This window comes from Miscanthus floridulus, chromosome 6 (genome assembly GCF_019320115.1).
Source record: "Miscanthus floridulus cultivar M001 chromosome 6, ASM1932011v1, whole genome shotgun sequence".
In the NCBI taxonomy this organism is placed as follows: domain Eukaryota; kingdom Viridiplantae; phylum Streptophyta; class Magnoliopsida; order Poales; family Poaceae; genus Miscanthus; species Miscanthus floridulus.
Window position 1 is genome coordinate 105439053 of NC_089585.1, and position 21095 is coordinate 105460147.

Here is a 21095-nt window from a genome sequence, read left to right on the forward strand (position 1 = left end):
ACAATAATTATCAAACACAAACAGAGATGCTACAGTGTCGAAACTGGCCCAAATCTAATCCCAAAACTCCATCCCCACTTCTCTCCGCCGGCCTCCTCCGATGACCCTAGCTGGAGCCTGTCGCCGCCGGCGAGCACCGCGACCCCATCTCCCTCTCTTCGTCCTCGTTCTCCTAATCTTCTCCACTCCAATCCCACGCGCTTCGGCGCTCCGCGTCCCGCTGCACCAGGCAGCCACCCTCGTCTCCCTCTCCCATTCGCTCCTCTCCCGCGTCGCCGCCACACGTGCCGCCCGTGGGGACGCCGCGGCCGCCGCACGCGCCCGGCGAATCGCTTCCCTGCTGTCATCCCGTGGCGCGTGGGGACTCGGCTGGGACTACCTCCGCCACTACGCCTTCTCATCGGCCACCGGATGCGGCCTCTCCTGCGCGGCCGCCGCCTCTCGTCTCATCGCCGCTGCCGCGGAGGCCTCGCGCCTACGTTCCGCAACTGACGCTGCGCAGTGGATGCGCCGCCACTACGGCGACATCCGCGACGCCGCCGCGCAGCTCCTGAACGGCCTTCTCCTCGCCTTCTCCGAAGAGGTAACTGACGTACTCACTCGTGGTGCCTCTGATTCACACATTGCTCTGTCGATTAGTGACATTTGTTGCGGTTTAGGGGCCATTGAGAGATGTGGTCATGGATGTTAAGTGGGAAGTGGAGGAAGGGGAATTGCTGAAGGATTGCCTGGAAGTGGGAGCTAAGGACTTACAGGGTTTGCTTGTCATTGCCAAAGATCTCTTCGCTGGTGTTTCAAGGACTTCTACACCGCATAGTGAGCTCTGAGGTTTGGTGACTTTAAGTTGCCTTTTCTGATCTTTTCAGGAACTCACGCATATGCTTGTGTAATCTAGTTTACTTTAGAAATCTGGATCTTGACCCGTATTGTACATAAACTAAATCCTTGTGATGTCACTGTTGTGTCCGCTACTAATGGGCATTGAATTCTGAGCTGTGCATAATTGCTAATCTGAATCCATTTGTTATCATGGCGCTACCAATAACTTTGGCCCTTTTTTTCTCAATGCACATACTATTTTATTGATTTAGTGGGAAATGTTGGGCATGAAATTGTCCTATGCAAACATTGTATAGAGATAATATAAGATGTAGTTATTCTCCAGTTAGGTATTCAAATAGGGGTGTTCGGCTGATCCACTTACAGATGATTTCGGACGATTCAAATGTCCTTTTGAATGAAAGAGCTATTTTAGGCCGCAGCTATTTTCATTGTGGATTTTGAATGAAAGAGCTTAGGATATGCCCTTTTGTTTGGTAATAGGAGCTCATACTTTCCATCTACAAAGGGATGGTTCTGTTGCCAAGAATTTAATATATCAAAAAGATGAACCACCCATGCTGCCCACAATATGTCCTATAACTGCCTGTCCGATTTATGCATGCTTAACCTTTCTGTACCATAGAACAAATTCACATTAGTTAGTTCCAGGCAGCTATCTGGCATTGGGTATATTGGGACCTAAAAATAGTATGTGATAAGCTGATGGGGAACCTTCTGCAGTGGGTGGTTCAGTTAGTGCCTAAATTATCAGATGGCTTGCCACCGGCTGATCTGAAATTATACCATCAAGCTCTCAACTGAAGATTCATGCTAAGTGTCGGTGTTTTTGGACCACCGACGAGTAAATTTGTATTTGCGCGTTTGACTCGGATGGCGTGCTTAGAAGACACGAGGTTTATACTGGTTTGGGCAGAAAGTCCCTACGTCCAGTTCATCGCTGTTGCTCGTGTTAGTAGCACTGAAAGTTTGTAGTAGGTGTTACAAACAGGCGAAAGAGCGAAAGAATCACAAGTCTCTGGTGAAAGGAGTGAACGGGTGCTAAGAGCTCGATTGTTGCTCAGTCGTGTGCTCGTGTCGTGCTCTTGTGCGTATCTGGATTCGTCGGTCGGTCCTCTTCATGGGGTGCCCTGCTTTCCCTTTTATAGGCTAAGAGAAAGCGCGGGTTATAGCGGAGGAAAAGGAGAAGAACCAGAGAGAGGAAGACTTCCAGGATCGCCAGGTCCTTCTTCTCCTTCATGCAGGTCCCACCGACCCTGTAGATGTCAACAGGGACGGTTCCACGTCGCGGCCCTGTCCATCACCGGCGCCATGCGTAGGCGTCGTCTGCCGGTCATGGCGCTCCATTCCGTCCTGGCGGACGTCGTGACGAACTGACGCGCCCGTCAGCGTTCGTACGAGGGTTAGGCAGAACAGCACCGGCATGCCCGACGCTGTTCTTGATGTGAATCCTCAGGTATGGCCTGTCATGACCATGGGTTACATCGAGTCATGCAAGTCTCTTCCCTAGTGCTAGAGTTTTGACCTAGGCCCATATGCCCGGATCTAGAGTTGTTGGCGGCGGTATGGGACCCCATCGGGCGAGACAGAGCCCGCACCCAAGGGGTCATGCGAGGTGGAGCACAAACCCAATGGTCGGGCGAGGTGAAGCCCGCGGCCTTAGGGTCGTGTGAGGTAGAGCCCGTCCTCAGAGGTCGGGCGAGGCGGAGCACAAACCTAAGGGTCAGGCGAGGTGGAGTCGCGCGGCCTCAGGGTCGGGCGAGACGGAGCCCGCCCCTAGAGGTCGGGCGAGGCGGAGCACAAAGCCAAGGGTCGGGCGAGGCGAAGCCCGTCCCCAGAGGTCGGGCGAGGCAGAGCCCGCACACCTAGGATTCAATTGGAGCCATAGTAGCACTCTTGACTGCTCTGATGAATCAATGTTGATGGTCATTAGTTCCTCCATTTCGGGTACCCTAGTATTAGTCCCCGACAGTAGCCCCCGAGCCTACGGAGGAGTAGAATACTCCTTCGGAGGCTTTTTCGAACAGGAGGACTCTAAGGGCCTTGGCCTTCATTTGTCACCCACGGCGTGTCCTGAGGATGGCGATTGCCTTTCGTCATGATCGGATCCCTTGGGGGTATAGCCGTGGGATTTGGTGGGTCAGAAAAGGTCTTTCCTAATTCCGACCCCTACGGGGGTCTGTCATTCTGCGACCGCACGCTCGGTCCCCTTGCGAGTCCAACTTTTCTCGAGCCCCCGCCCGTGGCAGGGGTCTGGTCGAGGGTTGGCTCGTCTTCGTGATCGTCTTCCCTCAAGCGTTTTTTCCGATAAAAACGGAGGGGCTGAGCCATGCCATGATTTTCCTCTATGGATGAATTATGGTGCTCGATGAGCTGTTAATGGGATAGTTCGAGTGGGGCCCTGGCATCCTGTTCACGAGGATCCGGCTTGGGTCAGCTGGCGACCGACTCTGTATTCTTAGCGGTTAATCCATATAGTTCTCGGGTCCATTCGACGGGTCTTGAGGGCTCTCTGCCTTTCTTCAAGGAAAACCATGGATCATATCCGGTTGGGACTTGAACGTGGGCCAGGATGCCCGCGGCGATTGTGCGCCCGGGTACTGGCTGCTAGCGGGCCCATCCCTTTCCACCCATCACTCTAAATGTGTTCGGAGCGGTTGTTGAAACCGTCGGTGGGCCAACCTTCGAACTCCTGGACCTAGACCGGTCGTAGGAGCGTTCTCAGCTCTGTATCTTACTTGTGACGGGTCGTGGCCCGTTCGGGGAGGCAAAACGTTCGACACGTTTTCTGAGGGGACGACCATGGGTTGCGTGCGCGCGGCCCGTGACGAGACGTGGTGACAGGTCATGGCAGACACGGAGATCTAGGTGGGCGGTTGGTTTTCTCGCTTGTTGCCCCTATAAAACCAAAGGGTTAGCCCTCCGTGTTTCATACGCATGCCTGCATCCTTACCTCCGCAGCCACGCTGTTGCCGCCAATGCTTAGGTTTCCTGCCTCCGCATCTCCACCGCCGTTGAGCTCACATCCGTCGGTCCCTACCTCCAATGGATCCGTGGTGCTGTTTCAACATCACCTTCCAGCGCATGGAGGGCCTCGTCTGTTGTGGTCTTCTCTGCGCACGGACCTCGGCCAAAGAGTGGTTGCTGCACGACAACGAGGATTCACCGTCGCCGCCCGACGACTATGTGGTGTCGTTCGCTCACTTCTACGAGCGTGGGCTCATGACCCCCCACCCACAGATTTCTCCAGGGGTTGCTGCACTTCTCAAGAATGACTCGACCACCCCTTTGCCGGAGTTCACTGGGTGCCCGATCGAGGAGGCCACAAAGCAGTGGAGGAAGTGGGGCGTCCCGGAGAAGGACAAGAAGAAGATCCAAGAACACATCGCCGCCATCCACATCCTGAAGGAGAATGGCCAAAAAGGGTCGGGCGTCATCGGGGCTTACCACGCGAGGAGGGTGGCGCCATTGATGACGTGCGCGCTCTCACTATAAGCGTGGCACCCGAGGCGTCGTTTGACAGAATGGCGCTTGCTGAGGGAATGCTCCCCAACTCCGAGATCGTGCAACGCATCAAGAGGGCGATGGAGCCTTTGTGGGACGACGCGGGTGCCACCCTCGACTTTGTCTACCCAGTGCCGAGGCAACCTTCAATGCGATCGGAGCGAGGCTACGTTGTCTTCGTAAGTTCCCCTTTCTCTTGCCTTCTCTTCAATTGATTTTCCGGACCCGTGAGACTAACTTTGAGAGGGGCAGGAGCAGCCGAGGGACCTCATCCTCACGGATCACCCGACGTTGCTGCTGAGGGATTCGACCGTGAGGGTGGCGAACCGCGTCGAGGGCGAGCGACCGAGGAAGGTGAAGGAGGACAAGAAGAGGAAGAAGTAGCGGAAGCTGCGGGCGTTGGAACGAGGGGAGGACAATGACGACGAAGATGATGATGACGATGGTGACGATGATGAGGTGATGGAGGAAGAAGAAACGGTAGCCGACGATATCGAGTGGGACAACCTGGAGAATGAGGATGCACTGACATGCATTAGTTTGTCCTTGCAGGCGTCGGGACCCTTCCCGTTCCATGGACGGGGGGCATGTCTGGGGAGCCGGTGGAGGCGGGACATACTGTTGGCCTGCCCCAGGAGCCAACAGAGGTGGGTGGCTCTACCATCACTCCCGAGGTGCCTGCGAAGATGGGTGGCTCCGTCGTCGCGCCCTAAGAGCCAAGGAGAGCAGGGCATTCCGCCAATGTGCCCTAGGAGCTGCTAGGGGTGAGCCCCTCTGCCCAGGAGCAGGGGGCGGGCTTGAAACGGCCTCGTTCCGACGAGGCAGAGTGAGGGTCGCAGGGTTCGTCCCCCAAATGCATCTGCTGCCCGACGGCGCTGAGGTGAGTTATCAATTCCTCTATTTTTTCCTGTTTTAGTCGGATTTCATCGTGACTTATGCATTTCGTCCCTTGCAGCGTCGACAAACAGTGGAATCCTTTAGCGCTAGCGCCAAAGAAGAGCATCGCCCTCCAATCGGGGCGACGGCCGTCGGCTGGTGTCGTGCCCGTTTCAGGTGGGAGCGGCGCTAGTGTGACCGCATCGTCGGTCGTTCAGGCGCCACCCACGGTGGCGCCTGTGCCCTCGGCGGGATGGGCGGACGTAGGCATTCAAGGGGCGGCTTCAAAGGTCGTGGAGCAGTCGATGACGGCTGTGATACCGCTGTCGATGGTGGGGCAGACGGGGCTATCGACCGTGCTCGTGGCGCCGACCATGGTAGGCGCGACGCAACCGGTCGTGACCCCGCCGATGCAGGTAGAGGTGGCGGCGGTCGTGATAGATGGGTCACAGCCGGGCGCAACCGCAGCATCGCCTGAGGCACCGGCGCAACCCATGCCATCAGCGGCCCAAGCGACAATGCCTGGCATGGGTCGGATGGAGGGGGACACGGCCGAGGGGTCCTCGGGAGTCGTGGTGCTAGAAGAGAGGTTCGTGTCCGCACCACTGACCCCTTTCGTCGTCGGAGGCGGCGTCCCGGCGGGGACGACATGGCAAGAGGGGTCGGTAGTGCTTCGAGCTGGCAAGGAGTCATCCCTAACCCTAACATCGGTGGGCAGCGGCTCGCCCGCGTGGGGCAAGCCCCTGCTCTAGTGGATGGATCCACAGGATCTAGCATCGATGCTTTTTACCCTTGACGACACCGCAGAGAGCATGGAGCGAGAGTGCCTTGATGTAGGGATCGCGTCCGTGCTCGTGGCCCTAGACCACGCCACGGGCACATTGCGCAATGTTGTTGTTCCCTCCGCCCGGGTATTGCTTGGTCATGCTTCTTGCTCTTTTCCTCCTATATATACTTTTTGTATCCTAACCATCGTCTTCCTGCAGTCCCTTATAGCTCGTAGCCGGGGGAAATCTTGGTTTCTTCATCAACAGAAGGAAGCCTGGGATCTTCTCGTCGAGGAGGCGTGGCTACGCGGGGAGGTGACAACTCAGCTCGTTTCCGCCCAGTAGAGGATGGTCGAGCTGTCTCCCCTCACCAAGGAGGCGGCCAATCTTCGGTTGTGGGTGGCCGAGGCCCGTTGGGATGCTGACGAGGCTGAGAAGGCGTTCGAGGCCCTATCGGCGATGTCGCAGAAGGATGACGAAGAAGTCGCCTGGGTCAGGAAGGAGCAGGATGAGTTGCTCCAGAAGGACACCGAAACCCACCAGCGGATGCTTGACCTTCTAGGCGAGGTTGAGAAAGAAAGGGATCTAAAGCTAGGGGCCAAAGAGAAGCTCGCAGCCCTAGAGAAAAGGGCAAGCCTAGATGCCATGATGGTCGCTCAGCTACGCAAGGAGCGGGATGAGATGATCCAAACCATGGAGAAGCTCTACTCGGAACGCAGCGTGGCTCACGAGGAGCGCAACCAGGCTTTCCGAGAGCGTGACCAGGCCTGCCAAGAGCGCGACGACATGCGGCAGAAGGTCGGCTCCTTCTAGGCCGAGCTCAAAAGGGAGACGACCCGAAAGCTGGAGGCCAAGAGCGTTTTTGTCGGGCTGGCTGTGGATCTCGTCGAGGTGAGGAGAAATCTTTAGGCGGAGAGTGATGAGCTCAGTATCCTGAGCGCCTCCCTTGGAGTGATCTGCGATGACCTTGAGGTGGTGCGGTCGGAGGGGACTAGCTCACTCGCGGCTCATGTCATCAAGATCATGGCTCGGGTGCGCCAGCTCGAGAGGAATGCCCTTTACGTTGGGGTCAATTAGTCCTTCGCGATTGCTCGTTCTCATTATGGGGACAACATTGATCTGGAGGCGATGAGCCACGGCTACGCGCTCGGTTATGAAGTCCATGAGCTGGAGGAGATAGAAACGGCGGTGGCTCCCCTTTCGTAGGACCTGGTGGACAGGATAGAAGGCATAGTTCTCCCCCGAAGGGGCTAGTTAGTTAAATCGGTCGGGCGGTCATTTTTGTAATAAGCGGACAAGTTTCGACCCTTGTGCTTTGTTTAAACATGCTTGTTATTTGGTTTGAACAAATTTGTTCTTTCTTCCTTTTTGTGTGTAAAAAGGGGTTAATGCATTCCGACCCTTCCTGTTGTTAAGATCATAGAGCTCGAGGTGTGGGCGAGAAAACTCTGGTCATGCTGGTAAGCAAGAGTGCCGTAGCCGCTGGGGCATAAGTTTCTTGCAATCCGACTAGTTTGACTCGACGTTCGTTTCAGAAAGAGGTCGGTCACAGCGACTATTTCAGAAAGGGTATCTATATACCCTTATCAGCCTCGAGTGAGACCCGACCCACTGCCATTATTGGGGTCGGGTTTCACTAAAGATCGAGAGAGACGATAGCGAAACTAGTAGGAGAAAGCGTCTCTTGTTTTGGAAACGTTATCCTTAGTTTTTCATAGGTATCCCCTGCCTAGGATCTGAGCCATCATTCTACGATCACGCATTCGGTCTCCTTGCGAGTCCAACTTTCCTCGAGCCCCGCGCGTAATAGGGGTCCGGTCGAGGGTCGGCTCGTCTTTGTGATCGTCACCCCGTCCATGGTTTCTGTAACTGGAGGGGTTGAGCTAACATCACTTGCCTCGATTGCTCGAGTGACGTGCTTGGTGGGCTCTCTAACGGGCATATCCGAGTGGAATCCAGGTCCGTCGTTCGTGACGGGGTCGACATAGCCCTCATGTGGCATTCCACTGCTCCTTAACCCACCTCTCGGCAGATGTCTGAGTCGTTCTGGAGACCGACTCAGGTGCCCTGCTGGCCTCCCCTCGATGGAGATTCTGTGGGCTTGGCTCGAGGTTAGGATCGAACAAGAAGGTCGAGATGACCCTGTCCACTTCTAAGCGGGTCAAGCAAGGGTCGCTGGGGCTCATCTACGTTTTCTCCCTGGCTCTGTTTGACGTGAGGCGGCCTGGAGCCCTTTGTGGGACGGCCTTCGAACGTCGGTCGATCGGATTCCTGAGTCGGAGTCAGGCGGCTTGAGGCCCTGAGCCCTGTTGGGCTCGGTAGGGGTCGGCCGGTGTCGGTGCAGAAAGTGACCAACACATAAATATTTGTAGTTTTGCCATATGTTGTGATCGGATGTGGCTTAGCACTCAATGACATAGGGTTTATACTGGTTCAGGCAACGTGCCCTATGTCTAGTTTGAGTTAGTCGGTGACTTTATTTCTGAGCCCAGGTGCTCGAAGTTTGCTGTGAGATTACAAACAAGAGGGAGAAAGATGGGGGTGCAAGAGGTCTGGTCAGACTCTGGACCAAAGGGCCAAGAGTGACGGGAGCTCCTACATGCGCTAAGTATTCGAGCATGCGCTCTGTGTAGCTTTAGAGTGTCTAAAGTTAGCAGAGGGTAAATCGATCGTTGGTTGTTTGAATCATTCGAGTCCTCTCTTGGAGAGTTGTCGATGGATCGTCGGGGAGTTGTCCATTGATCCTCTTCATTGGGAGAGAGCGCATCCCTTTTTATAGATGAAGGGGACGACCTTACAAGCGAGCAAGAGAGAGGGAGAGAGTACGTATGCTACTAAGTCTTATTGCCCATGCCGTCGGGTACAAGATGATTTGTAGGCGCCCACAATACTGTTGATGTCAGACGCATGTGGGTGGTTTTACCGCATTCACCATGTATGGCCAATGACGGCGCCCATAACACTGTTGATGCCTAGAGGCATGTGGGGGGTTTTACCGTGTTCGCCTGGTATGGGAATTGATGGCACCCATAACACTGTGGGGCAAAACGTCGGCGCCCACAACACTGCTTGGGTTCTGACATGCCTGGAAGGTTGCAGGGCACCCTTCTAACATGTTCTGTCGGTACTATCCTGCAGGTGTATAGGGTTCAGTCCTTGGTTTTGTGGTTGCCTTTGAGCGCCCTATCTTACTTGTTGTGCTCGTTCCCTGGGTCCTCACCCCGCGGGCATCCCCGGTCAGTTGGTCTCAGTCGGCTCCGACTGCGCCAATCGGAGAAGAGATGTAAGCAGAGGTTCTATGTATCCCCGGTCAGAGACGTGGGTCAGAGTCGGAAGCGGCATTGGCCAGTCCTTCCGGTCAGAGGAGCAGGTCAGAGTCAGAAGCGAGCGACGTTTCTCCTTGGCCAGGCCTTCTGGTCGGAGAGACGGGCCAGAGTCGGAAGCGAGCGTTGTTCCTTCTCGGCCAGGTCTTCCAGTCAGAGAGGCGGTCCACAGTCAGAAGTAGGCGTCGTTCCTCCTTAGCCGGGCCTTCTGGTCGGAGATTAGATCGCCCTTTTGGCCTATCGTTAGGTATTTGGGTGGGCCTACGAGTTGTGCATCGTTCGCAACATCGTCTGCTGGGCCGAGCTTTTGTTGGGAAGCCGGTCCATGAGGGACCCTGGGTTTATGAACCCGATAGGAGCCCCTGAGCCCCTGGGCCATTCAGGTAGAATCGTCTGGGGGAACTTTTGTGTTGCCAGCGGGGGAATTTTTTGTTTCGTCAGCGAGTGCGCACGAGCGCACCCGCGGATGTAGCCCCTGAGCCCCTAGGCGTGAGTGTGTGCATTTTAGTGGGCGTAACATCCTCTTTCCAGTTTCTGACCCATCATTTCTAGGAGCGTGATCCTAGGTGTTTGGTCGTGGCCGAGGGACTAGGCGGGACGGAGTCGTCAACCAGGGCGTTGGGCGTGCTAAGGGGCAGCTGAGGGATCGGGCGAGACGAACTCGTGGACCAAGGCGTCGAGCATAGCCGAGGGATCAGGCGAGACAGACTCGTGGACCTAGGTGTCGGGCGTAGCCAAGGGACATCCGAGGGATCGGGCGAGACGGACTCGCGGGCAAGCTAGAGTCGCGGATCTAGGCACTAGGCGCAATGAGGGATCGGGTGAGTCGGAGTCGTGGATCCAGGCGTCGGATGGGCTAAGGGATCAGGCGAGTCGAAGTCATGGATCCAGGCATTGGGCGCAACAAGGGATCGGGTGAGTCAGAGTCACAGATCTAGATGCTAGGCGCAACGAGGGATCAAGCGAGTCAGAGTCATGGATCCAGGCGCTGGGCGCAACGAGGGATCATGCGGGTCAGAGTCGCGGATCCATGCATTGGATGGGCCAAGGGATCGGATGAGTCGGAGTCGCGGATCCTGGCACTAGGCGCAACGAGGGATCGAGCGAGTTAGAGTCATGGATTCAAGCGTCGGACGGGGCGAGGCGCCGGGCGAGTCGAAGTCATGGATCCTGGCACTAGCGCAACGAGGGATTGTGCGAGTCAGAGTCACGGATCCAGCCGCTGGGCGCAACAAGGGATCAGGCGAGTTAGAGTCATGGATCCAGGCGCTGGGCGCAACGAGGGATCGGGCGAGTCGGAGTCGTGGATCCAGGCGCTAGGCGCAACGAGGGATCAGGCAAGTCAGAGTCATGAATTCAGGTGCCGGGCGCAGCCGAGGTCGTGCTGAGGTGTTTGGGCATCCTGAGCCCCCAAGCCCCATTGGGCTCGGTAGGGGTAGTTTTGAGTTTTCATGCATTACCCCGTCCACGGTTTTCGCAGCCGGAGGGGCTGAGCTAACGTCGCTTGCCTCGATGGCTCGAGTGACGTGCTCGGTGAGCTCGCTATCGGGCACGTTCGAGTGAAATCCGGGTCTGTCGTTTGTGATGGGGTCGACAAAGCCCCCATGTGGCATTCCATTGCTCCTTAACCCACATCCCGATAGATGCCTGGGTCATTTTGGAGACTGACCTGAGTGGCCCGCTGGCCTCCCTCGATGGAGATTCTATGGGCATGGCTCGAGATTAGAATCGAACAAGAAGGTTGAGATGGCCCTATCTGCTTTGGAGCAAATTGGGCGAGGGCCGCTGGGGCTCATCTGCATTTTCTGCCCTGGCTCTGTTTGACGCGAGGTGGCCTCGAGCCCTTCATGGGCCGGCCTTTGAACCCCGATCGGTCATTGCTCATGTTGAATGAGACAACTGCCGCTTCGTGATGCAACACGACGGTTCCTTGGAAAAAAGGGAGAGCGAGGGAGAGGGAAACTCATAGATCTGTTCATGAATCCAGAGCGCAATGTCGAGCTGGAGGTCATCTGCTGTGAGTGAGTCGGTGCTGGCTGCCTTCGTTGAGAAGGGGGTGCTGCTGCCGAAGGAGGTGGCACACTAGAGGGCTCCTGCGGGTGAGGATTTTTTCACGTCCTCGGGCCAGCGAGGTCGTCTCCTTCCTCTCCTTCCACGAGTGCGGGCTAGGATACCCCGCGCACTAGTTCCTGCGTAGGCTCCTCAATGAGTGGGGCCTAGAGCTACAGCACCTCAATTCGATTGGGGTGCTACACGTCGTTGGCTTCGTCATCGTTTGCAAGGCCTTCCTCGAGATGGAGCTGCACGTGGATTTTTTCTAGTGGATCTTCACCGAGCGAGCTTTATTAGAGGGCAAGCCATCTAGGACCGCGTCGGTTGGTGGCTTCGCCCTGCAGAAGAAGCCAAGCTCATCAGCTCGTACCCCGCGTACACCCCCTGCGTTCCCAATCAGGGGTGGCATGGGGAATGGTTCTACATCAGGAACCTGGCCAAGGCGCCATTCCCGCCTTTCACCAGCAGGAGGCTGGAGAGGCAGGAGAGCTGTTCATGGGGCCCCGCCAGCCGGTAGAACAAGAAGCTGGAGATTATCGAGGCGAAGCTCCAGAAGCTGATGCGACACGGCCTTAATGGGGTGCGGGTGTTCCACACCTTCTTCCGCTGTTGGGTCGCCCCGCTGGCGGAAAGGACATGGCAGATGTGGATGTGCACCGGCCCGACGGACCCCGACCGCACGTTGCCAGAGGAGTTGGCGACGAACGAGGTCTGGAGTCGACTTGATCGGGTGCTGCAACTAAGGGCCAAAGAGACCCTTGATGGAAAGCTCAGACCTCTTCACACTGTGAAGCTGTCCAATCTGGTGTGCTCCCTTCTTACTTCGTGTTTTTCCCTTTTTGCTCTCCTGTACCTTGACTTCGAGTCGTCCATTTCATAGGGACTCGGAGCTTACAAGTCCTGGACGCATCTTCCGAAGGGGCCAGAGTGCGTGGCTCGGCAAGCCGCCCTGAAGGAGGCGGTGGATGCCAAGAAGAAGAGAGCAGAGAAGGCTCAGAGGAGGCACCAGAAGGAGTAGGATATCACCCGTCATGTGCGGGCCGGGGAGAATAGGAGCAACGTCGAGGCGGAGCTCAAGTCGGAGGACCCCATGGAGGTGGGTGACGACATGATCTCCTCCGAGGAGGGAGGTTAGGAGGTCGCGACTTCGGCGATGCATCGTGCGCCTACGGTCGCGTCTGCCGGCAGTGTGCGTGAGGCGGAGAGGCACGACGACGTTGCCGCACCAATGAAGCGCGCCGCGAGCTCGAACGCCGTCGGCGAATGGGAGGTGAAGCGGGCATGGTCGCCGCACTCTTCAGAGGTGTTGCCGACCTTGTCCCTAGCTGCTCTAGGCGTGGTAGGGCAGGCCAGGCGGTCGGAGGAGCGGGCTCGTACCCACGTGTCGTTAGAGCCGATGCCAGCGCGTGACCCACAATGGGGGGATGCCCCGTCAGCTGCTTCGGCAGCACGCCCTAAGCCAGATCGACTCCCCACTGATTGAAGTGAGGGGGCACGGGTCACAACCCACAAGTGGTCCCTCTCCGGTGGGCCCGTTGTCGGTGGGTCGGGGCTTTAGAGCCCTATCGCTTGCGTCCCGATATGTATTCTTTGTTTCTTTTTGATCTCAGTTGAGTTTTTTGAGCGACTGACCTGTTCCTTTTGACAGGGCCAGATGCTGTCGGGGTTGAGCATCGCCTCGGCTCCTGTGTGGGTGGAGTGGACACTCAGTCTACACCGAGCCGCGACGAGCGGTGGGGAGAGTAGGCCGGTCACGGCACGTCCTTCCCCTCTGGGGGTGGTGGCAGCGGCGGTGTTGGGGGTGATCCCGGTGAGAACAGCGATTGGGTCAGAGGTGACCCTTGCGACCCCTCCCCCTCTAGCTACGGTGGAAGAGGAGAGGGAGACCGGGCTCCCTGCCTCATCGGGCGGAGGGCCACACGGCTCACCCTCTCGGTCAGAGCTAGAGGTGTTGGTGGGAGACGCGGCCAGGCCGAAGGCGGAACGTTCGCCGGCGGGCCACAAAATTGAGGTAGTGGAGGTCTCCTTCGATGGCAAAGCAGGTGACGTAGTGGAGCCTTTGGCATAGGAGCTGGTGGTGGTCCAGTCGTTGGCTGGGCCTTCTAGTGGGCTGGGGGCACTCGACCTAGTGTGGCCCTGCCCCAAGGACCCGAGGAAGGTTCGGTTCATCCTTCGGGATGAGCAGGAGGATCAGCTCTGAGACGTGCTTAGGCGGAGAGGACTTGCGTTGTAGTCCGATCTCGCCCAACCAGGGTGAAGCTGGAGGAGGCTCTAGAGCGAGTTAAGTCCATCCAGCAAGCGGTCACGATCGACTTGCCCCATGTTGCAGTGGTGAGTTTTCTGCGTTTGTCCTTGACTCCTTGGTCTTTCGTCGGTTGCCTCAGCATGCTTGCTTCTCGTTTTGCAGGGTCTAGAGGAGATGCCGAGCCGTAAGTCTCGTTTCCTCCGGATGGAGTAGGAAGCGGCGGCGTCATAGCGGGTCACTGAGCTTGAGCATGTGCTAGAGTCCGCCCGCCGCAAGTCCCTAGATCGAGCGGTGGAGCTACTCGCGGTGGAGCAGTCGACCGCCACCGAGCGAGGGCTTGAGGCGGTGAAGGTCCGCCAGGTGGAGACTGAGGTGGCTCTTCAGAAGTCCATGGCAGATACCGAGGCGGTGCTCCAAGGTTCCCTAGAGGCCCTAGAGTCAAAGCGAAAGGCCCTGGAGTCAGAGTAGAAGACCCGGTCGGAGGTCGACCAGGAAGTGCTCGTGCTCCGGGGCTGGGTGCTCGGGACGGAGGAGGCGAACGCTCGGCTACACGAGCAGGTGACTTGGCAGGAGGAAGGGCTCTCCATCCTCGAGAACACCCGTCTTAGTACGTACCTTTTTCGCTTTTGGTTGATGTTTTTCCTTTAACTTGCTTCTGAGCTCGTCAACCTTCTTCCAGAACTGGGCGAAAAGGTTGGGCTGCTGGAGCAGGATCTGGAGACGGCCAGGGCAACAATTGGCCAGAATGCGGAGGCACTAGCCAAGTCTCTTGTCTCTTGAAGAGCGACATGCTCTCAAGGGGGAGGTCGACCAGCTTCGCAACGTCACCCAGGTCGTCGTCTCGGAGGTCTTCGGGTTGGTGCCAAGTACCAGCACGCTCGCCATCCGACTGGCGGAGGTCTCGGATGAGGTTCGGGCCCTCATCTCCGATGGGATGTTCTATGGAACGTCGGTGGTGCTGACATCGGTGGCGATGCACCACCTAGAGCTGGACTTTGCCGCCATCTACAGCGGGTATGCCGACGGCTGGAGCCCAGAGGCCATCCATGCGCTAGGGGAAAGCTTGCTGCCACACGCATAGTTGTTGGTCAAGCAAGTCTCCGCGCAGTGGGTGATGGATGCTCGCCGTGCGAACGTGGCCGAAGGCGCGCACCAGGAGGACGTCGCCCAGACTACGGATGGCGTGGAGCCTGGGTCGAATGCGAACGTCGCCCCACCTCCGTCCGAGCCAAGTGTGGCCTAGTCGGAGAGCGAGCAGCCCCTACCTTTGTCGGTCGCACTGTCAACTGATGCCGTCGGGCAGCCATAGTAGGAATTAGAGTAAAAGTAGTTTAGCGGATGTAAAAGTTAAGTTCATGGGGGAGCCCCCGTGTAAACGTTTTTGTGTATTAATGAATATAATCAGTTCTGTTTTTGTGATGGAATCACTTCGTTCGGGGAAGCTTGTCCCATTCGTTCCATCTTTTTATTTTAGCATAATTTTGTTTTTTATTCTTTCTTTTATGCACCTGCCCATTCGTCCCGTAGGCTGCAACCTTAAGAGCCCAGGTGTGGCCCGCGAGGCTCAGCTGCTCATAACCATAGGTAGAGGCGGGGTGCGATCGATCGGAATATTTAAAGCAAAGTTACTTAAGGTAATTAAAGGAATGGACTACCCTTTTGTTTGGTAGAAAGGTATTTTACCATATGATAGTAAACAAAAAAAGAGATGGTATCGCACCACCGTGGAGCCCCTGAGCGACCTGGGGCGAAAGTGTTCGGGCCAGGGTGCTCTGTAGGAGCGAACGTTGAATGAAAAAATGGTAAGACCGAATTTTTTTGGGAAGAAACAACGTAACTGTTCGATGTTCCAAGTGTTGGTGAGAACATCACCGTTGTCGTCCTTCAGTCGGTAGGCGCCCGGTCGGATCACTTTGGTCACCGTATAGGGTCGATCCCTACCGCCTTAGTTTCCTCGAGTGGGCAGAGGGCAGTCGAAGAGATTGGCTTGTTGCAGTCCGGGACTGCTGGGGTCGACAACTCCCCGAGCCGCGGGAGCTTGGAAGAGTTGATGACGGCAATGGTGAGCTCATAATGCTCGCGGTCGCATGTGAAGGTGTAACAACCCAAAAATCCACACACTGAAAATACCAACTACAAAAAAATTTCTTAGAACTCCCATGTGATGATGAGTGTCATGTATAGCAACCCAACCTAAGAAATGCATTAGGTTTAACCCCAACCCAAGTTAACACATAAGCATGGCATGTCATTTGTTAATTGTGTTTATTTAAATTCTAACAGATAAAGTGTTGCATACATTGATTATTCTAAATGTGATTTGGATTTCCATTTGAGTTATGATATGCTTAACAACTCCAATAAATTAGGTGCACCAATTTGGAATTCAAATTCTAGAACCAAATTTGAAATTCAAATCAAGAAGAAAAAGAAAACAGAAAAAGGAAATGGGGAAGAAGGCCTCGCAGCTCAGGCTGCACGGCTTCGTGGCCCAGCTAGCCCAACCGCGCCCACCTTGCACCAGCGTGCGCACGTACGCGGCCCACGAGTCGGCCCAGCGCGTCACCCACGCCCGCGCACCCGTCTGCCTCGCTCACAGCCATTGCCCGCTGGACCCCGCATGTTAGCCGCACCCCCATCTACAGTGTCATCTTCCTCACCCACGCCTCAACCGCCTACGCGACCGGTGCCCAACAGCTGTGGTAGGGGCGGGCCAAGGGGTCACGCCCGGGGCATGACCCTGTCCCCCTTGCGCCGTGCCCACGCAACCCCGCACCACCGTTTGATGCGATGCACACGCCTCCACCGCACGATGCCATCCGCCATGGGAGGCATGGCACTCGGCTATAAAACCAGCCCGCATGCCGCTCACGGCCGGTGCCCTAGCCTCACCCTCAGCCTCCACCGCCGCTTGGTGGCCCAGCAGCCTCACCACACCGAGAGTAGAGGGCCGAGAAGGAGATCGTGAGAGGAGGATCGGAGCCCCCGCACACTGTCGAAGTTGCCGGAGCCGAGGGCAACGCCGTCGTCGTCATCACAATCGCGGGTCGGCACTGCATGGCACTGCTTCCGGAGCTACACGGCCGCAACTCGTCACTGCACTGCTATCCCCTCTTCCACAACACCTACGGTGAGCCCCGGTTCATTCCCTGCTCGCCACTGGACAATGCTACTCTGGCCATGGTGCTCCATACCGTGAGCGCGTAGGCCAAGGCCATCCCCGGCCTCTAGGCACACCAGCACAGCACCCTCACGTTGACCGTGGCCATCCCTAAGCCCTTGGACGCTGTAGACCTCTCCAAGTTCCCCGGACGCCGTAGTCGAGCACGCATGTCGCGTTCACGACGCTGCCGCCATGGCGCAGCCACCACCGGAGCACCAGACCACCTCCGAGCACCCGACCACCGGTCCAAGCACTAGACCACCGGTTCGAGCATCAGACCACTGGTCCGAGCACCTGACCACCAGTCCAAGCACCAGACCACTGGTCAGAGTACTCGACCACCAATCCGAGCACCGATCGCCGTGGCCAGTACCGCCGGGAGCGCCTGGCACCTCCTTGACTCGGCCGTTCTGTTCGCTGAAGCCACGGGTAACTCACGCGCACGTCGTGACCACCCCGCAAGAGCCCATAGTGACCCGCGCGCCTCATCGTCATCACCATGTCACCGTGGCCGCCGGGAAGACCCTACCGGCCACCTAGAAACCGGAAGTCCTGCCCTGAGCTCTGGACGCCCTTGCCGTGTCCACATAGATCCGTAGGAGCCTACACGCCCCACTGTGACGCCCTCCAAGGCCATAGCCCCCACACAGACGTCGTTGACATGATCAGAAGGCCGTCCGCCGTGGCCAAAGCCACCAGAGGCCCTGGAGGACCCCTCGACCTACCCAACATGCCCGCTGGAGCACTGTGACACCCACGCGTTGCACCCGCGCCATTCCCGCACGCCGGTTGTGCTCGAGCCGCCGTTCGCCGTGACCAGTGACTTAGGATGCACCATCCGTCGCCCTGACTCCACCATTGCAGTCGCCATGGCATGGGGAGGCTTTTCCCCACCTCAATTGGATGCCTGAGCCGTTGCGGGAGCTCGCCGGTGAGCACGTCGCCGGCGGTAGCGCGCCGTGGAAGAAACAGAGGAGAAAGGGGCAAGGTGAGCAGCGCAGCCCTACACCCGGTGCACATGAGCCGAGCCAAGGAGAAATGACGATGGGCTCGGTCCACCATGGACCCTACCTTAGGACCATGGACCAGGAGCGCTGGTCCACCGTGAGCCACACGGTGTGAGCCGTGCTGCGGACGAAGCCCAATAAGAGCCCACGGCCGTGATGTGGCTGCGCCACAGCACGCCACGTGTTCGGCCCGGCCCAGCCCACACCGGCCCAACCCGAGCCCACCAAAGCCCATTTGAGACCCGGCACGTATTGATCGTTGATCGATCAATGTTGATCGTTGACCTGGCCCCACATGTCAGCAGCACAGACACGCTGGACCCACACGTCAGATGCTGACGTCATGATGACGTCACGAGGGACCCACATGTCTACGACCCAAGAGCCCCTAGACCCACCTATCAGCTCGGAACCGAGACAATGATGTCATGATGACATCATGCCGACATCAGCATGCCACGTTGACCAGTGACACCATGACACGTGTTAGCTCAGGATTAATTCAGCCTTTATCCAATTTCAAAAACGATTTAAACTTCAAGAATTCATAACTAATTCATACGACCTCGGAAAAATACGAGACCAGGACCAAAATTTATCTAAAATCAAGCTCTACGCAATGAACTCATGTTTGAGTGCATTTGACCCTTTTGAATTTTCATTGCTTCTTTGTGCTACTCTATAGACGTCGCTAACACGACTATAATGCAAACGTTGCAGACTCGAAGGAGAACCTGACAGACGAGGACCGTGAGTACCGTGAGGAGTATGGAGACGACTACACTGAAGGTGCCACATCCCACCCAATCTCGTAGCACCTATTATGCATGGCTAATATAGAACTGCTATTGCTTTACTTTACTGTTGTAATCATACTATGATAGAACTTACATGGTAGTATGCTTGCTTGAAAGCCTTTACCTTGGCGCAACCTTACCCCTGCATACCCTGCTATTAGGCTAGACACACGCTTACTGCTATACATTTCATTACTCATACTTCTACTATGCTTATACTACGTGCGTGGTGGATACTGGTTTTATCTGGACCATGGGGAGAGTGTTGCGTGTGTGACTTGGGTGTGTGGAGGGTGAGGGTTATGTTGACCAAGTTGGAGTATACGACGAGCTTGGGGCAAGTCTTGCTATGGGATGCTACCTGGGCACCCCTGGAAATGGATACCTGTGGTGGGTAAATGGTATATGAGGTGGACCTAGGTGTGAACCTGTGACGGGTGGAGCCCGGGATGGAGGTGCTATGGTGGTACGGTAAATGGAAACCCTGATGGAGACATTCTGGCTTTGTCATCCCTAAAGACTTACTAGTACTCAGATTCACCGAGAAGCCTTACGTACCACTCGCCCTATATGGTGCGGGACGGCTGGACTACTTGGTAGGATATTGCCACTACTGCTAGGTTGATAGCGGATAGTGTAAGGAGGTACGGGGCGCGGAGGATTCCCCCCACACCCTTTCGAGACTTCATGGAGACCTTGTGGACCCGGCTCATGACTCACAGTTTCAGCCACCCCAGACTTGACTTGGGGTGAACCAGGGCTGAATGGTAGAGTGGCATTATCCTAGGCTAGCAAGCAGCCGGAATCAGCCTAGTTGACGATGGTCAGTGAGGAAGGCGGATCTTGTGGTTATGTAAAACCTCTGCAGAGTGTATGGTTGATCGATCGATACATGTGTCGACTCGTCGGCTATGGACCTTTCCTGGGTTTTGCTTAAACTAGATAGTGAGATGAGTCCTTCTCTTTCTTCCCCCGTGAGAGAGTGTTGGTCATAGCCAGGGGCTACGGGCCTTGAGACAGTGCTGAGAGGGAGTTGGCCTGTCGACTGAGCGATGGTATGGTACGGTGTTGATGGAGTTGGTGGTATGTCGATCCCAGGATCGAAACCTGGCTCGGAAAAGGGAATGGAGTGGAATGTGTGTGGGAATGGTGTTAAAACTTGATAAAATATTATTGTTTACTGATATGCTAATGCATAGGAAACCCTAGCCTTATAGGTTCACTTTGCTTATACCCAACTTGCGTCCAATTTCCACAAAGCAATGCTCATAGGGTTGGGAGTGGCCAGTATAAATCGTACTGATAAATTTTGGCACACAGGTTCTGCTGAGGAGTATAGCTCTGAGAAGTTTGATGGATGAGGGGTTCATGCCTACGCTCGAGTTTAGCGATCTTATCTTCAAGCTGTTCTGAATGAATGCTACTATTGATTCCGCCAATGCGGTGATGTAATAAATTATATAATTCCGCACTATTTGTACTCTGATATTATCGTTGTATGGATGTGATATTCGACTGGAATTTAGGTAATATGATCTACAATGATCTTATTACACTTCGACGCTGTGGATTTTCTTTCATGGAAATTGGGGTCGTTTCAGTTGGTATCAGAGCCATACTTGACCATAGCATGAAACCCTCAGAAATGGACGATAGAATAGGACGTGAACAGCCCTTCTTTCGTTTATATATCGACCCTGCATTTACTTTTATGCAAGGCTTATCTATTATTGACCTGCTAACACCCGTTCCTTAAAACATGCAGATGGCAACGAACGTCGACTGGCCGCCTCTAGGACCGCTACCTCTGGACCATGCCAAGCTTACTTTTGACCTACGTGAGCTCGGGGGTTTTGCACAGACCCTCTACCGAGTTCTCATCACGTTAGGTGTCCCCGACGAGCTTGTCAAGGTCACCTGCACCGGAAAGCCAGCTAAGGAAGGAGGAATCGAAGGACCAATTGTCACCTCAGTGGAGTTCCCAGCTAGCACTACCTTACCTTCTGTCCTAGCTTTCACCGAGATGACTATAGAGGACACAGTCGAGGAGGGACTGCAGGCTATCTCACACAACGCACTTCGCAGAGTGATGAGGGACCACTACGAGCACCTAAAGATGATAGAGTTCCGTCTACTTCCCCAGGCCCTCGACCTCAGCCTTACCCCTAGTGAGCGGAGTTTCGCAGCAGGCAGAGTTATCCTTGCCGAGGAGGATAGATGCCTTCGTGTCTTAGCTATTCACCTACTGGAGCAGGATAGGTACGTGACCCAGTTGGAGCAGAGGAGATGTCAGGACCAGGCCCTTCGGTGGGAGTACCAGGAGCGAGACTCGTAGGGAGCACAGGAGCGAGCTAGCCTACTGGAGACAGTTGCCAAGCTACAGGACGAGCTCAACCATCGTGAGGAAGTCCACAGAGCCAAGGTCATTGACTTACAGGACAAAGCAGCCGACCTAGGCAACAGGAACTGCTATCTTTACAGCAAGGTCTTGGAGTTACATAGTGAGTTGGATGACAAGAAG

The 21095-nt window shown here is 55.9% G+C and overlaps 1 protein-coding gene across 2 annotated transcripts; it reads left to right on the top strand.

The window, feature by feature from the left end:
- Window positions 1-42: 42 nt before the first annotated feature.
- LOC136458916 (uncharacterized) lies at window positions 43-20362 on the top strand. Of its 2 annotated transcripts, XR_010760088.1 has the most exons (4): window positions 43-583; window positions 660-828; window positions 18498-18566; window positions 20340-20362. XR_010760088.1 is itself a non-coding variant. In XM_066458824.1 (2 exons), the coding sequence occupies exons 1-2, from the start codon at window positions 101-103 to the stop codon at window positions 825-827; spliced, it is 651 nt and encodes a 216-aa protein (XP_066314921.1). In that variant the 5' UTR covers window positions 43-100; the 3' UTR covers window positions 828-1025. The 2 variants fall into 2 exon arrangements, 1 of the variants encoding a protein (XP_066314921.1); XM_066458824.1 differs by lacking the exons at window positions 18498-18566; window positions 20340-20362 and having other exon boundaries at window positions 660-1025.
- Window positions 20363-21095: the final 733 nt, after the last annotated feature.